This window comes from Parasteatoda tepidariorum, chromosome 2 (assembly GCF_043381705.1).
Source record: "Parasteatoda tepidariorum isolate YZ-2023 chromosome 2, CAS_Ptep_4.0, whole genome shotgun sequence".
NCBI lineage: Eukaryota > Metazoa > Arthropoda > Arachnida > Araneae > Theridiidae > Parasteatoda > Parasteatoda tepidariorum.
The window spans coordinates 24,695,885-24,713,331 of record NC_092205.1 but is presented as its reverse complement, the minus strand read 5'-3'; the positions used below and the strand labels follow the sequence as shown (position 1 = coordinate 24,713,331).

General features: G+C 27.9%; 3 protein-coding genes across 8 annotated transcripts; 1 reads left to right on the top strand and 2 right to left on the bottom strand.

Moving 5' to 3' along the window:
* Positions 1-5,760: 5,760 nt before the first annotated feature.
* On the bottom strand, positions 5,761-14,170 carry LOC107447866 (histone H3.3A). 6 transcript variants are annotated; one of them, XM_071177328.1, is made up of 4 exons: positions 13,695-13,821; positions 8,686-8,755; positions 7,008-7,305; positions 5,761-6,924 (listed from the first exon to the last, which is right to left on the bottom strand). In XM_071177328.1, exons 3-4 carry the CDS (start codon positions 7,287-7,289, stop codon positions 6,796-6,798), a joined length of 411 nt encoding a protein of 136 aa, XP_071033429.1. In that variant the 5' UTR covers positions 7,290-7,305; positions 8,686-8,755; positions 13,695-13,821; the 3' UTR covers positions 5,761-6,795. The 6 variants fall into 6 exon arrangements, with proteins under 6 accessions (XP_071033429.1, XP_015918384.1, XP_015918385.1 ...); XM_016062898.4 differs by lacking the exon at positions 8,686-8,755 and having other exon boundaries at positions 13,695-14,170; XM_016062899.4 differs by lacking the exons at positions 8,686-8,755; positions 13,695-13,821 and adding an exon at positions 8,823-8,998.
* LOC107447865 (proton-coupled zinc antiporter SLC30A8-like) lies at positions 12,227-13,394 on the bottom strand. Its single transcript, XM_016062896.4, has one exon. The coding sequence runs from the start codon at positions 13,342-13,344 to the stop codon at positions 12,346-12,348; it is 999 nt and encodes a 332-aa protein (XP_015918382.2). The 5' UTR covers positions 13,345-13,394; the 3' UTR covers positions 12,227-12,345.
* Positions 14,171-14,250: 80 nt separating the features above from the next.
* LOC107447850 (ankyrin repeat-containing protein DDB_G0279043-like) lies at positions 14,251-15,217 on the top strand. Its single transcript, XM_043046199.2, has one exon. The coding sequence runs from the start codon at positions 14,251-14,253 to the stop codon at positions 15,076-15,078; it is 828 nt and encodes a 275-aa protein (XP_042902133.2). The 3' UTR covers positions 15,079-15,217.
* The last annotated feature ends 2,230 nt before the right edge of the window (positions 15,218-17,447 follow it).

Below are 17,447 nucleotides of genomic sequence, written 5' to 3'. Positions count from 1 at the left end.
AACGTGCATCAGTTACCATTTTACTGCAGAGGGTCTTTGGTCGGCCTGGGATCGAACCCACAGATTCTTGGACATGGGTCAAATGCCCTACCAACCTGCCACTGTTTAAAAAAAAGCATATATAGGATTTATTTAGGCCTTCACCTTTTCCCAGTTTGGTTGGATAGACGCTTGTTACGAAAATAAGTTGTAAGCCATATTTCTACATCTAACCATCCCTTTGTATTGTTTTCAACAGGTACGTCACATATTCCTAACACACACAAACCTACATGGAAATCTTAGTACTTTTTTTACCAAAAATGTTTTAAATAAATTTAAAATATGGCTTGTTATTATATTGTCACATCCACTTTGATTATAATTGGGACATTATCATTAAAAGTATGAAATTCCACAATGGGCTGCGGATCAAGCTTCTGTTTGATTTTGAGAGATGCGTAGTAATGGCCTTTTTTAAGTAACACATACAAATCTACATTTTTTATAAACCTTGGCGTTTTTATATTAATTACTTATCTTTTTATGATTAGCTCTCTCCTTATAGTACTAAAAACTACTGGTAGCTTAGTTAACATACTCCTGACAACTAAAAATTAATAATTTTGGAAAACATTAAACCTATTAATGCTTGAGTCACAATTCTTTCATTGTTATAAAAATTAAAAAGAACATTGAAACAAATTGACGGACATTTAAAAAAAAATTACTAAAAAGAAAATGTATTAAGTTAAGAAATGTTACGATAATAACACTGGTAACATAAATCCTTGATGTTTCTTTCGATGAAGAGGATTAATACACATCAGATATTGATCGTTTATATTGTAAAAATGCATTTTCTAATTATTTTCTTTAAAAAAAGGTAGATCAAAGGAAGATCTAAAAAAAAAGGTAGATCCAATGCAATGGAATGTGCTTTTGCTGGATTCATAAAAGCTGCAGTATTTTCAATATTTCTATTTTTTTTTTGTAAAATTAAAATGTCTACTTTTTTAAAATTTTTCTGAGTAATTTTTAAGTTTTCCAGTGCATGTGATCCTAACTAGTGAAGACTTTTTCTAGGAAAAAAATAATGCATTGAAAAAGTAATGCATCTATGAACTTCAATGTAAGGTATTCAACTAAACAATCTTAGAAGAAGAAAAAAAAGAGAATGGGGCTGGGAAGCAATAGTTGTAACAAGTTTTAAAAAAATATCAAATCTTTTTTTTTTTAAAAAAAGAGTTTTATTTTAATTAACAGAGGTTGGAACGAATGCAACTGCATAACACCATTTTTCAAAATGCATAAAATATATGCATTTTCAATTCTTATTGGAATATAATGTGCTACAAGTGGAATATAGCTTTTAAAAACAAGCTGCTTAAATAAATTCAAAATATAACGAAAACATCTCTTCTTAGAATATCAATGAAGAAGTGCTTAGTATCTTATTACATCAATAAATGACCTAAGTTTAGTAAGTCAGTTATAACTAAACTGCATTTTTGTGTTATCACTATTAGAATTAGATTTAAAGATGAACAATTATCTTTCATACATAAAATTTGTTTAGGGCAATTAAGTCACAACCAAATACAAAATGATTAAATTTTTCTACAATATTCGATATTTTATCAGCAAAATTTAAAAATTATTTTATGCTGTTTTGATTTCTTTAAGGCATAAACAGACAATTAGTCATTAAACAGGGTTTCCACTTATTCAACAAAGCAAAAATTAAGTACTTTTTTAAATATTAAGGACTTAATAGCATGATTGTTTATCATCGAATATACATATGAAACCAATGCAAATTATTTTAACTTCCTAAAAAAATCAAGAAATAAAAAAAATACTAAAAAACAATTTGATTATAATGTAAGCACTTATATAATTGTATTAATTAGCTGGGCTCACCAAAGAATTATGACGTAATTTTTGCAAACCCAAAACGGCATTTTTTTAAAAAACATTTTCAAATTGTTTAAAGTTAACATCATTCAGATTGTATAAGTTAATGTACGTAACTAATCTGCATTCCATTTTTAATGATTTCATTGAAATTGAATTGTAAAATTAAGTGCAGAAATTAAGATTCACAATTTTTCTCATGTATATTAAAAAAAAAAGTAAATAAAAAAAATTGTCTAAAACATTGAAAAAATTATTTCAATAAACAAATTCATTTCCAGCCAAACCTGTTATTACGGATTAACTTTACATAATGTAATGTAACTAAACATTTTGACGAAAAACATGTACAAAATTTAAAAACAGTACATGACTATCAAAATCTATGGATCTTTTTAGTTGAGTAGACTTAAACTTTTATGTAACAATTTGATTATCCTTAAGAAGTAAAATTAACAGCCTAACAATCTAAAAATTAAAATAGTTACCAAATTTTTAACTTTACAGTACTTTAAATCTAGGTGGGCTGGGATTTTTCAAACCCTGTTTCTTACATATCTGCTTAATTTTTTAATGTAATCATGAATTTTTAAAAATGTTATGCTCTCTATAAATTTACAGTTGCTTATTACATATTGAAATATTGTACAAATTTATTTAATTCTTCAATACTTTTTTCTGATACATACTTCTTCTCTTAGCATTTTACTTAATTCCTATAAGCAGATGCATTACAAGTAGAACTGAATTTCTTGAAATCTGTCAGTTTTGAAGTTTGGTCTTCTACTTAGATATTTTAAAACTTCACCCCTCCCCCCCACAAAAGCACAATCTCTGCCATACGCAGTATCCCCTTTGTCCACTATGTTCTAGAATGCTTCACTCTCCTCATAGAGTATTATTCAAGGGCAAAGAGCAGAATAAACTAAGGAAAGGACATGCTTCCTTTATTTTACCCTCGATGCATGGTTTAATTCTAAGTGATGAAAGAACATTTTGTTTCAAAAAATTGTTCCTATCAACCATAGTGATGCTAAAAAAAAAAAAGGACTTGAAAACCTTGAATCAAAATTAAGTACTTTTATTTTCCAAAATAAAAATTTAGCAGTTTTTAAGGACCATGGGAACCTTGTTAAAATATTTTGTGTTTTCCCTCAAAGTTAAAAAAATGTTTCTTTTCTTTAAAAATATGTGGTTTTTAATATTTTAAAACTGTTTAATACACCCAAAATTATTGCTATTGATCTATTTAATTTTTTTTGTTTTGATATAAAGTTGCATTCAATTAATTTGTTTTTCAAATGATAGAATAGTAAATCACTGAATCATGCTTTGAAATTTCAAGGAAATTGAATTAGATCAAAGATTTAATTTATAGAATCAATATTTAAAACTACTCAAATTTATGTGATCAAACTTACACCTTCTTTCTTTCCCTTTGAAATCTAGTTCAAATTTCTTTTTTATTTGATGGAATATAATCAGGGCCAGATTAACCTATAGGCACGTGCCTAGGGCCTACGAAAAACTTGGGAGAAAAAAATTTAAAAAAAAAAAAAATCTAACGTAGTGGAATCAGAAAAACAGTTTTGTTTTTCTGATTCCACTACGTTTGATTTTTTTTCTTCTTTTCACGATAAATTTCGCACTCAATAAATTCTTTTTATTCAGTAACTTTATCATTAGGTTTTTTTTTTTCAAATTCCGTTGATCTTGCCTTGTACCGGGTTTTAATATTTATGCTAGTGCCTTTTTTAACTAACGTTTCGATAATTTTCAAGTGTTTTTATTTAGTTTTCCTTTTATTTTATTGTTCCCCCCCCGTTTAATTAGGTATGAAATATATTGCGTTATTTAATCATTGGTTTTGTTTATATAAGTTAATTTAGGAATTGTAATTATTTTTAAAAAATAAATATGAGAATTTTGTATTTTTTAAACTTGTTTTTCTTGTNTTGATATAAAGTTGCATTCAATTAATTTGTTTTTCAAATGATAGAATAGTAAATCACTGAATCATGCTTTGAAATTTCAAGGAAATTGAATTAGATCAAAGATTTAATTTATAGAATCAATATTTAAAATTACTCAAATTTATGTGATCAAACTTACACCTTCTTTCTTTCCCTTTGAAATCTAGTTCAAATTTCTTTTTTATTTGATGGAATATAATATTTAAGTTATCAAATTAATATATTTCACCATTGTACCCAATTTGTAATGAAAAAATTCCATGCTTTTAATTATTATAATTCATTATTGTTTCTTTTCTTTGCTTCAAACATGTGCAGATGAAAAGAGACTACAATTTATAATAAAACTGTGGGCCCTTTAAATATATATAAACCAACATTTTAGGATCTATATATAAATCTCAAGATAATAAAAATGAAGCTTTAACTAACATTTAAGGTATCAATTAGAATTGCAATATAGAAATTTACAACACTTTAAAATATTTTTTGTACATTAGTTAAAATTTAAGAAACCTAAAGCAGAGAGTAAATTATAAACAATCCGACCAAAATAGTCAATCAAGGTCAAACCTTGCCAACTAAAGAAGCAATAACACTTCAAGGAAACAAGCCTTGTGAAACACTAAGTTGGAAAGTTCACTGAAGCATGCCTCACCCAGACTTCAATTGGTATTAAACAGGTTTTCCTGCACCTCAACAACAACAGGGACAACTTATTATTCTGGCTTCTATAGCTTAAAAACTCAGATATTAATGTGCAATATCTTGCTTACTAGTATAAACTTTAAACCCATGATAAAATAGAGAAAGCTTGTCATTTCATTAGCCAAATTTGGGTACAATATCTGTAAAGAATTTTTATCTTCAACCCTTACTGAAGAACTTTAACTAAGCATATTATTTAACTAACAGGGACCCAAAGAGAGCTGTATCATTCTTGAAGCTTTAAAATGCTCTATGCCTCTTAGTTTTTAAGTAATAATTTTTTCATTCTAATATATTACAACATACTAATCACACAAATATTTATATTTCTTTATAAATACTGTTTACTTTAAACAAGAATTAATGCTGACTATAACTTTTGCATTTCTACTGGACACTTAACTTGTTAAAACAACTTAAAAATTTGCCAATTACTGGCTTGCTTCAGTTAGAATTTTAAATTGATAAAAAAAAAGAAGAATAATAATTCCGGAATCACATAAGTTTAAAAAATACTTCGCTCTAGAAATGTTTCTTTCATTTTTCAAAACAGAATTTTTAAAGAAAACAATAAAAACTTTTTATATTTTCATAAAATATGACTCAAGAGTGGGGATCTTGTTACAAATTCAGAACACCATACGGATACCCTGTAAATTGTGATTAAAATCTAGATGTCTTTTAAAGCCAGTAGTTTGAACTATATAAATATATATTTAGAGATATGGCATGAAGTCGCATGGCGAAACTACTCTAGTCTTCCCTTTTTTTCCCTCCATAATTAGTAGTATAAGTATTATTTTTAGATTTTCAAAGTAGTAGTCTAACGACTCCCTGCAGGAAATAAAGTCAGTGCAGGAATAAAGAGTGTCATGAACTTTTAAATTATAACATTCCATCAAAACAATATAAATTTATAAAATTTAAATAAATACAGTGAGAAAAGTTACATATTGCTACATCATTGTTGTTTAAAATAAAGTACTTCTGTTTCGTGAGTTAACATAAAAATAAATAAAACTTTATTTCAATCAAATAAAATATTTTCCCTGCTTAGCTTTCAATAAAACTTCACCCCCTTAAGATTTACAGATCATAGTACCTCTAATCAGCAGAAATAAAAATTACTCAATTGATTTTGTTTTTAAAAAAAATAAAAACATACAAAATGAAAAATCTAATGTTCCATTAAAATATAAAATTTATTTCTACAAAGAGATGCATTCTTTCATAATCAACTAACAGTTAATTGTGACCAAATCCACTTCTATATGTAATAAGTGCAAAGAAAACATTTAATCACTGAAACCTTAGCTTAAATAAAACAAAATATAACACTTGTTTACAGCACACACTAGATACATTTCTCACCGGATAAAACAATTATAGACTCAGTGGAAGAAAAGCATAACTTGTTTTTCACGAAAAAAGTCACATAATCACAATACGATAGCAAGATACACAAGTTTATTAATTAGCCTATTTACACAAGCATAGAATAACAAGAAAAAAAAATTTAATAGCTCATTTCCGATATTTTTAAATCCAGTTTAAGAAGTAAAATAATTAAAAATTTAGAGACCTTTTAATTTTAAATCCAGCTGTTAAGAAATGTTTTTTCTTGTGCGTTTAATAAATGACACTGTAACCTGTTAATTAAAAAAAGCAACAACATCGGAATGTAATCATTTATTTGACCACAAACTAATTATGCCTACGAAAAAAAAAACAAATACTGCCATTACATATGAATTTTTAAAAACCACAATGGTAGTTAAGAACATGAGATGGAGTGACTAATGTTGTGAAAATAAATGGGCTATGAACACAAATCATGCTGGCAGTGTATGCAGTAAACATGGACTGTCACAACTCCTTTTGTGGCACACATTCCTTTGTAAAAGAAAAGAAAACAAGCAGCTGAGATTAGGGGACTTAAAAGCCACACACAATATGACGAAGTGAAAATGAAAACGCTGGTTAAAAACAGATTATATGTGACACATCTACACACAATCTAATAATACCAAACTAACACATTGATCCCGCTTTTCGGCTGCTTGTAACAAACAAATAAGTAAATAACTTAAAGATTATCTGAAACATGATTTTGTGATGTTTTAAAATAATAACCAGTCAGTATATATAAAAGGCTATAGTTCATGAAAGTTATACACTTGAGATGAAAGTGGATATATGCAAAATGTCTTTTCAAAGTTTATGCACGTTCACCACGGATTCGCCGAGCCAACTGGATGTCTTTAGGCATGATGGTTACACGTTTGGCATGGATGGCGCACAGATTTGTGTCTTCAAAGAGACCAACCAAGTACGCTTCACTAGCTTCCTATATAAGGACAGAAAAACTGACATTAGATCTGACTTCATATAAGATATACTCTTATCAATGAAATTTGAAAATGAGATTACCTGCAGAGCTCCAATAGCTGCACTCTGGAAACGAAGATCAGTTTTGAAATCCTGAGCAATTTCTCTTACAAGCCTTTGGAAAGGCAACTTCCTGATTAGCAACTCAGTAGATTTCTGATAACGACGAATTTCACGAAGAGCTACAGTACCGGGCCTGTATCTGTGAGGTTTCTTCACACCACCTGTAGAAGGAGCACTTTTCCTAGCGGCTTTGGTTGCCAGCTGCTTACGAGGAGCTTTACCTCCAGTAGATTTACGAGCTGTTTGCTTGGTACGAGCCATCTCACTTAGATTTTATCTAAAATGGACAAATAAAATTATGCTTCAGGAAATCAGTGATTTAAGCAAGAACTAAATAGCTTAAACCTAGTTATAAATCATTGCCAATCTTTTTACAATTAACAAAAAAATAAATTATAGGGACTCCTATAGTCTTACTATCAATAACTGTATCAGATCAGTGTAATATCAATTATTGTTTTCATTCATTCAGGATTTGAAATATAATTAAAAAGATTTGAAGTAATCTAGCATTGAGGGAGGGGAAAAATTTTTTTCTTCTATTTACAATCTATTTCTTCAGTAATGCACAATATACTAATTTTTTTAAAACTTAAAACATAATTTTTGCTTTAAAACCTTTTCAACTTGGAAATTTATTCTTAATCTTCAATACGAACGAATATATGATAAGAAAATATATATATTTTTACATTGTATAAATTTATTCAATGACATTTGCTAACATAAAGTAACAATCAAAAAGTCTATAAAATTTCAAAGCACAAACAGGGGTCTGTCTAGGTTTTTCTGACAGGTACCCATTTTGTGAAAATTTAGACGTAATTTGTGAAAAATTAAAAATTATATTAAGAAATCAACACAAAAATATGGATTTATCGTTTCTTAAGGGATACAAAAATGAAATTTTAAGAAAAAGTATTTTGTGAAACTACCGTTTTTCCAAAATTGAATTTGTGAAACTACCGTTTAGCGGTACCTTCACAAATTCAACTTTAGGAAAAACGGTAGTAAATTCGGCCTGGACAGACCCCTGACAAATTTCATTTTACTAAGTGGCACAACGACATGGTTAATTTTTCCGATTAAACATTTCAGAATAGATCCACTACATTTATAACATCACACTGAAATTACTATTTTAACTAATGCATTATCTTCACACACGTATGTGGATGGCAAACAAATTAGGCACAAAAACAGAAAAATTTCCGAATCCTGAACAGACTAATACATAAAATGCCAAAGGCTTCTTTCTCATTCAGCAAATTTTTCACAGAGACCAATTATAAAGTAAGGTGTAGTTAAAACATATAAGGTCTGAAGGTGGATATATATGTATTGAGTAAATGTTTGGTATTTCCTAGAACTCTAAGACTATTATAGTATAAAAAATACGTATTTAAAATCCAACAAAAATTTAACTCAAAATAAATTTATACTTGATAATTTTTATGCCATAAAAAACTGAAGAAAATTAATCTCCTTCAAAAAAGTATATACACAGGTGAAATCATTAGTGAAACAGGAAATGCAAGGTATTTAATAAAAATCTACTTCGCAGTTGTATTCCGTAATAAAATTATAAACAAATAGCATGCATAGTTTCTAAATAAAGAACAGAAATGCTACACCTGGAATTTACGTGTAACGGTACCTGACAAAGGAAAAAATGGCGGAGTAACGCTTTCCGGGTTCACAAAACTTTTGAGCGTTATAACAAGTACCTACATTTGAACAACAGCAGATTAAAGATTCATTTGTCAAACATAGAAACTTAATAAATCAACTTACTCGGTTTAAAATCAAGAAATCAAATTTCAATAGGTAAAAATAAACCCCAATATTTTAGCAAATTTTTCACGATAAAACAAAATACTGCACTGACCACAAGCGACTCAGAAACCTTGCACATTACGTCACGATGACCCGTTTTAGTATTGGCTCTTTGTCATTTTTCCTTTCTCCCCATTGGATCTCAGAACGAGTTTTCCTATTGGCCAATATTGAGGACATACGCTTTTGTCATTGGTCAACGCACTGTCTTCTGATTGGCTAAAAAATATCTCAGAAAATTCACAACAAACGCACGTTTTTACTTTGATTTCAAAATAAAAACACTAGAAGTGCATTTAGTCTAGAATCCTCAAATGCAAAAATTAAGTGTAAATTTTTAGTTTAAAAAATTAGCAGAAAGGTTCCATTTTCCAATTCTATATCGCCCTTATATAATTATAAAAAATTTTTTGAAGGAAAAAAAAACATTGAAAAGTAAGGTCGTGTATTAATTATATTCATATGCAAAATAATCTGCATTAAATAAAATTTATAACAAAAAGTTTATTTTGATCCAATCTAACTAGTTAAAATACAAAGTTAATTAGAAATTTAAGAACATTGTTTTTAAAAAAAAGATAAAAAAATAATTGGCAATAGCAGTTAAATTTGATATTTTTAAAAACAAACTTAGTTCTCAGTTAAACTAAAGACAAGGTTTAAAACTAACTTCATAAAGAATTTTCTTTTACATAGGAGTGTGTATATCACTGCACTCGTTTAATAAAAAATATAATTAAGTACATTGTACAAACAAACCAGAAAATCTACAGTATATACTTTACTAAGCGCAAAAAATTTACATTTTAATAAAATTTATAGAATTAATACTTACTGACTTTATGAACACTAATTTATGACTGAGATTAAATTTAAAAGAAATTTTAATAACTTTTATTATGAATGAAATAATCTTAAGATGCATTTTTATTTAAATAAACTTAGTCACATATTTTCACTGACATGTAATAAGTAGTGATGCAACGAATAGTGATGGGGCCCGAATATTCGGCCAAATTTTAGGCCGAATACTTACTTTTTAAAAATTTAAATTAAAAATGAAATAAATATTAACAAAATTGCTTTTTTAATCTTTGTATATTTAAAAAATTTTAACTTTATTTTTTGTAATAATTTAAATATCTTGATGCCAATAACAAGGTAATATTGCTTTTATAAATCTAAATAATTAATAGCATATTTTAGTTACAGTTATACTTGTAATTTATATGCTATTTTATTTAAGATAAGAACTCATTACTTACTACTGTTAAATGTATTCTTAACTTTCTTTTTGGTCAGAAAATTTATTAAAACTCAGAAAATTAAGAACTTTTTAAAAAGTTTCACTTTTGAAATTTTAATTTTGTAATTAAATAATTTTCAAATTTGAAATTAAAAATGAAATAAATATTAACAAATTTTCTTTTTTAAACTTTCTATATTTTAAAAAAAGATCTAACAACTAGATGTATTTTTTATAACATTTTAAATATCTTGATGCCAACAATAAGGCTTTCACAAATCTAAATAATTAATAATAGCATATACTTCATTATTCGGCTGAATAACTTCAGTATTCGGCAAAAGGGCCGAATATTCGTTACATCTCTAGTAATAAGTACAACAAAAAAAATAGAAGTGGAGGAGGGGGAGGAAACAGACTCCTGATCACCACCAGTCTGAACTGTCTACTAAAGTGATGCATTGCAAGCTGCAAGTAGTTGTTAACTTACATAGGTTATACTGTATTTTTCAATTTTAAATTCAAAAATTAAATATATTAAGAAATGTTGAAAACATACCAGACTTTAAGTAAAATTGTTTTGCTACAAATTTTGGGCGCTATTTTTAAGACGGAGCGTCATATTTTGATAAAATTACTGTCTTATGAATTTCTCTTAAATTCATTTAAAAATTTGGTTAAGTGTGTCAACTATTGTATTTAGTATTTCTAATATTAAAATTTTATTTTTAATACAGCTAGACTTCTTTTTTTTTAAAAAAAAAAACTAATTAAAAGGTAAATTTTTACATTTGGCATTTAATGTGCCAAACTTAAGATAAAAATAAATATGGTCTACTAGATTTTAAACTAGACGTTGGTTACAAATTCAACATTTAATTAATTCAGTGAATGTAAAGAAAGCAAGGTGCTTTGTTTATTTAAACTCTCAAAGAAAATCTTTCTGATGGTGCTTTCTATTATATATACAGTATAATTTCGATATCTAAAATTTTAAGGGAAGCTAAAAACATTGAGATAATAAGTTCAGAATTAAAATAGTCAACTATAAGTTTAAATACAACAACGATAATTTTATTTTTAAAAGTAAGAAAAAAATAATTATGCATTAAATTGAAAAGAATTTGTTTACAATGAACTTTATTATTGTAATTAGTTGTGATTTTATCAAAAAAACTTATTATCTACTTTGAAAAAAATTTGACATGAAGGTTTAGAGAAGAAACTCTTAGAAATATAAATTTACATTAACATTAAGTAAAAATGTAATGCAAAGGTGAAATTTTTTTTTTTTTTGGCATAACAAGGTTTTAGAGATATCAACTCTTTACATATATTATATATATATACTCTTTACATATACTTTACAATATTTATACTTTAACATATTTATAATGAAAAAAAAAAACTGCATTTGTTCCTTTAAAGAAGCTGCGGAAACAATTGCTGAAACTGATTTTGATAGATGCCCCAAAACAAAATAAGGGTACGGCATACTAAAAATCAATATATAGCTGTGGGTAGTTGAGAAAGTTGACGCCCGGTGGCTGAGCGGTAGCGCTTCGCGCTGTCGTGCCACAGGTCCCTGGTTCGATCCTCGGGCCGGGCAAGGTTAACTCAGCCTTTCTTCCGTCAGTGGGTCTATAAATGAGTACCAAGCATGCTTGGGAACTAAACACTGGGGGCTCCGNGGAAACAATTGCTGAAACTGATTTTGATAGATGCCCCAAAACAAAATAAGGGTACGGCATACTAAGAATCAATATATAGCTGTGGGTAGTTGAGAAAGTTAGTTCAGAGAAAAAGACTTACGATACCCAATGCGAACTTATATGTCAATTAAATTAACAATCAAAGAACAGGAACTTTTAAAGTCTTTTGGCTAGAGCCAGATTTGGTAATTCTTTTGACAAACACGAGTTCTCATTTTGCGGGATTGTCATTTTTAAAACTCAAGAGCAATTTATTCATTAAGTAGTACAAAAACAAATCTTTATCATGAAAATTGGTATAGACCCTGCTTTTGTTTAAACTAGTGCCCTAAATGTAAATTTTAAATCAAAAATTTTAAATACATGCACTTCAGACATTTTACATAAAATGAAAAACTTATAACTTGTTATGTTAGTTACATTATAATTAATTTGCACTTAGAATGAAACAAAGATTCAATTAAAACAAGTTGTTTTTATTTAATTAAATCATGAATTGGGAGAGTCACTAGTCCTTGAAAAGTTAAGTGTCACTGCTTGAACCAACACTCATAAGAACTCCATCTTCTTCAATCTGAAGAGTCATTTCATAAATATCAAATTCTTTAGAAATTTTCTGCACAGATTTTTTTAAGACACAAGTTGGATTTGTACCTTCTCTAATGACGATATGAGCAGCAAGAGCCACTTTATCCATTGTTAATGACCACAATCTCAGATTATGAACTTTGACTATTTCTGGTATAGAAAAAAGCACCTTGCGAATATCATTAAAGCTGATGTGGCTGGGCACGCCTTCCATTAAAACCGTCAAGATGTCTTTTAAAATTTTTAAAGTTGTACAAAGCACAACAAAAGAAAATATAAATGTACAAATTGGATCTGCAATTTTATATTCTGGTTTAAAATAAATAATAAGGCTAGCAATTAAAACACCAATCCCATGCAATAGATCACCAAATACATGAATGACAGCAGATTTCACATTGATGCCAAATTTTCTAGGAGTTACTAGAGATTTTAAGCAATCCTTATGACAAAGTAGAGCAAAAGCTAAAATTAAATTAGCAACTATAGCTAACACAGCTACAATGAGCATTAAAAAAGCATCAATTTCAAAATTCTGATATCTAAGTCTTTCTATAGCTAAATATAGTAATATTCCAGTAATTAACCAAATAGATAGTACTGATATCAATGCACCAATAACTTCAGCACGGTGATATCCAAAATTCATTTTTTGCGTACGGGATTTCGTGGATATCCAGATCGAGAGCAAACTAACCATAAAAGCACCAAAATCTGTAAGCAAGTGTGCAGCATCTGTAATAACTGCAAGACTATTAGAAACAATACCTCCAACCATTTCTGTTATCATAATGGCTAGACATACTATAGATGCAATAATTAATCGATTTTTATCAGAATTTTTTACGGAATCGGATGAATCTTTTTTTCTAGGAGGACAACGTTCACTTAAAATAATCGGCAGATAATTATCATTATTTTGAGTATTTTCCATAGTTCTAACTAAGATTTTCAATTTAATGACACAAATTTCTATGAAACCTTAAAATCATAATTATGTCAGCTTGTTACATTTTAAATGAAGCGATTTTTTTAAAAAAAAGTTTCATGAGCCTTGTATCTATAAAGTGGTATTGGATCACGCTCAATTATTTGAATAATTAGCTGATTATTTAAATAACTTTGATTATTTCTCATAGCACACTTCAATTTTTTGGCAGAAATTAAATTATTAAGAATTTCTAAATAAATCTTTCTTTTGGTAGCTTATGAAAGCTTTTAGTAATACAAAATTTTATGCTATACAATAATTGCAAGGCAAAAAATAAATAGAAGAAAGAATACCTGAATTCCACAAATTGAAGTAATCTGCCGCTCAAATACGAACTCTTTCGCGAGGGCAAAGGCAACAATTCACAAAACGTACAACAATCGTTTGAATGAAAAATTGAAATAAAAATGGCTTTTCTCCTTTTCGCTTTTTATTCGAATTTCAATTTTGTTGCCAAATTAGAAGTCAAAAACGAATTTTTACTTTTAAAAATTTAACTTGCTTTAAACATATCGACTGAATAAGTTATCAAGTTGTTTTATTTTTTTCCTTAATTAAAAATACATCATTTTTAGTAAATTAATTCAATTTAATTCGACAAATTCCAAATTTCAGTAACTACATATAGAAGCGAATCTGGCAATGGGGAAATTACCGTCTGTATTTTGTAGGTAATTTGATGCGCTTTTTGAATCTAAAATTATCACAAAAGGATAGTGTTTCTTATCCTTTTTTTATTGCTTTATTTAATTGTTTCAGCGAAGAAATATTAACAATGACTTAATTTATGGGACGATTCCAGTCTCTTTTCAAAAATTCTTTATATAAAAATAAATTATGTAAAACAATATGACTAGAACTCCTGCTGAATTACATACCGCTATAACTTTTAAAAACTTTCTCTCTGTTTCTCAGATTGTTGAATCAGGCACAAACATGGATAAGCTGTGGAGAGGTAACACAGCTATTAGTTGTGCTGTTTACAAAAGAGCATACGGTATTTTAGATTATTTAGTAAGGAAAGGTGCAAATGTAAACATACGCACTCGAGATGACAGAATGGAACCACCCCTATTTGCAGCTTGTAGGCTTGGACAATTAGAGGCTATAAAAATTTTATTGAAATCAACAAATGTTGATGTGAACCAAAGAGATTTTTTCAACCACACACCTCTTTGGGCAGCAGCAAGAATAAATTCTTATGAAATAGTTGAGCTATTATTAAATAATGGAGCTGATATTTGTGCAGCTCAGCGCCTTGTAGAGTGCCCTCTAATTGTAGCTCTTATTAGAAGATATACGTCTGTTGCTCACCTTTTAATACGTAGAGGATACAGAGTAGATATAGATTTTGATTCTGCTGAATTACACAGGAAGCCACTTTACATAACAGTTCAACATGCTGATTTGGAAACATTTGTTTTGCTCATAAATGCTGGTTGTCAAATAAAAAAAGCAGAGTGGCTTTCACCAAATCAATTACCGCATGACTGGAAAAATGACAAAAAATTGTGTAAATGGATTGATACCTTACAAAATACTCCAAGAACATTGCTCACTTTAACATCCTGTTCCATTCGTCAAATTCTAGTCAAGTGTCACAAGAATATTTTTTCGGAACATGTAGGAGAATTACCGATTCCTAAGGAATTAATTAAATTAATCTTGCTTGTTTAGTAATTTTTCTTATATTTATACTTGTTTTATGTTAAAAAGCCTTTTATATTTAGTTCGTTTTAATTTGTTACATTTATACACAGAATGTTATTTTTCTGTCTTTATGTTTCATGATGAGGAAATATAGAAAATTAATATATTTGCCTCGTTTCTTTATTTGAATGTTTAGTGAATGTCTTAAAATTTTGAGTTAATTGTAAAATGAATGGGTATTTATTTTTCTTTAATCCTAGTTTAAATTAAGCTCTAATGTGACAACTTTCATTTTTCTTATTGAGAATTTTCCAAAAAACGTATAAAACTGTAAAATTTTCTGAAAAAGGGATATTTTTCTAAAAAATTTTCAGTATTCGTAACTGTCCCAATAAAGTGTTTTGTCCTTAATTTAAGCTTTTTGTGCTGCTATTTCAAATTTTTGCTTATTTTCAGAACATTTTTGATTTTTTAAGATTGCAACTACAGATTTTAAAATCGATTTCAAGAATCAAAAGATTTTGAAATCAATTGTTTTAAAAATCAAAGATTTCGATTTTAAAATAATCGATTATCAAAAGAATCTAAGATTCCAAGATTTTGATTTTCATTCCAACAATTTAATTATTGATAGTAAAAATCACAAATTTTGCATATCAGGCATATAGCCTTTCCTGCTGGATTCATTATTTCTAACTTTTTGGTAATTCACTCATTTTATGTCAGAAGCTCAATAATTTTACATTAACAAATTTTTAGTGTGTTGAATTCAGGAGTCCTGCTTTTTTATTAGTATCCAGCAAATTGTGCAACCAAACAAATTGTGCATTGTGGAATTTTGTAGTTTCACAATTATTGAAATATCTCTTTATTTTGATTTAAAAATCACAGATTCCAATCAATATGTTATAGAAATTTTAAATGGGTAAATTGAGGAAATTATATCTTACCTTTTAAATTAATTTTTCTCAAAAATTTTAAGTGGAGCCTATTTACTGTATTTTTGTTCTGAAATTATTGAAACCATATTTTATAATTATTTATTAATTTTATAATTACCCTATTTTGTAACTATGTCTTAAACTTATTTACAAAATTTTAATTATTTATAGGTATGAAGGAATATTAACTAATTATATTTTAATGTAAACTTATTATAAAAATTTTCAAATTTTTGATCTCAAACTATTAAGAGTTGTCCAGTATTACACAAAAAATATTATACTGAAAATTGTTATAACTTTGAAAGAAAGTATGAAATAAAAAAATTTATTAGTCTTTTACTGTAAAATTCACCTTTATGCAGCCAAAGTATAAAAAGTTTTTTTCCCTTCTTTTTGTCTCACCTTTATGCATACGATTTCAAAAAATGTTCCGACTTCTTTGATCCACTATGAAGCCAGAGTTCTTTCTTTTCTTACAACCAAACAATGTATATAATTTTAAAAATAAATTTAATTCCTGTTTGAGCTTGTATTCTACATTCAAAATTAAGTTTGCCATTGAACTAGTGTGGAAAATATCAAATTAATAGATTTGCGATGAAATTAATTTCTTGCTTGAAAATGCATTCTAGATTTTAAGAAAGTATTTATATTTTGTCTCAATATTTGCGTGTGGTAAAATACCATATCTGAGTGAGTATCTGCATGTTAATTCATAGAAGGTTAACCGAGTGTAACAAATAAAAAGATTCTCCAACCGAAATGTGAAAACTTTGTTGTGTATCTCGGCTTATGTTAAAAAAAATGTGTGCTAAGAAGCTTGAGACTGTATTAAAATTTGCATGTAATTTTTACCACTCATAAGGTTCTTCCGCATTTTACAAATTTTTAAGGGTGAAGATTGTGAGCGAGGAAATTATTGAGATTAATTACGTGTAAGGATTGCCATGTTTCGAGTTATCTTTAGTTTGCTATGTTTTTAGTTAGAGTTTATTACATTTACTAATAAAGTCATTGTAAGCATCATAAAAGTAATAAAGGATGGTGAGTTTTCTTAAGCTTAGACAGGAAGATAAAACAGAATTAAAAAACCTAGAATTCTTATTAATAATTTATTCGCAAGTGATTAGCTTTATATGGTTAACCATCCATGGTAGCAGTCATAGCTATGAAATATGATATGAAGGTAAATTTGGTCCTTGAAATTTTGCACCTCATTGTGGCAAATTTTTTACTAGAAACTTTTAATAGTTTTTTTTTTATCACGCGAAGAACATTGTCAGAAACTGAATATTGATATTTTTTATTTAAAATAACACCAGGACAGATAACTTAACTTATGCCATTAACCATTTATTTGTTATTTCATACTGAAATTAGGTACAACTAAGATACTTCAATATTTTTTCCTGCATTGAAAAGAAACAAAGAAAAGCATGTGTAAGAGTTAAT

Bases quoted from the DNA above. Each gene is read 5' to 3' on its own strand.
- LOC107447866 (XM_016062898.4), bottom strand. From the start codon at position 7,289: ATGGCTCGTACCAAGCAAACAGCTCGTAAATCTACTGGAGGTAAAGCT. The intron at 6,925-7,007 runs GTAATCTCATTT...GTCCTTATATAG, and splicing joins CAGCTATTGGAGCTCTGCAG to GAAGCTAGTGAAGCGTACTT.
- LOC107447850 (XM_043046199.2), top strand. From the start codon at position 14,251: ATGACTAGAACTCCTGCTGAATTACATACCGCTATAACTTTTAAAAAC.
- LOC107447865 (XM_016062896.4), bottom strand. From the start codon at position 13,344: ATGGAAAATACTCAAAATAATGATAATTATCTGCCGATTATTTTAAGT.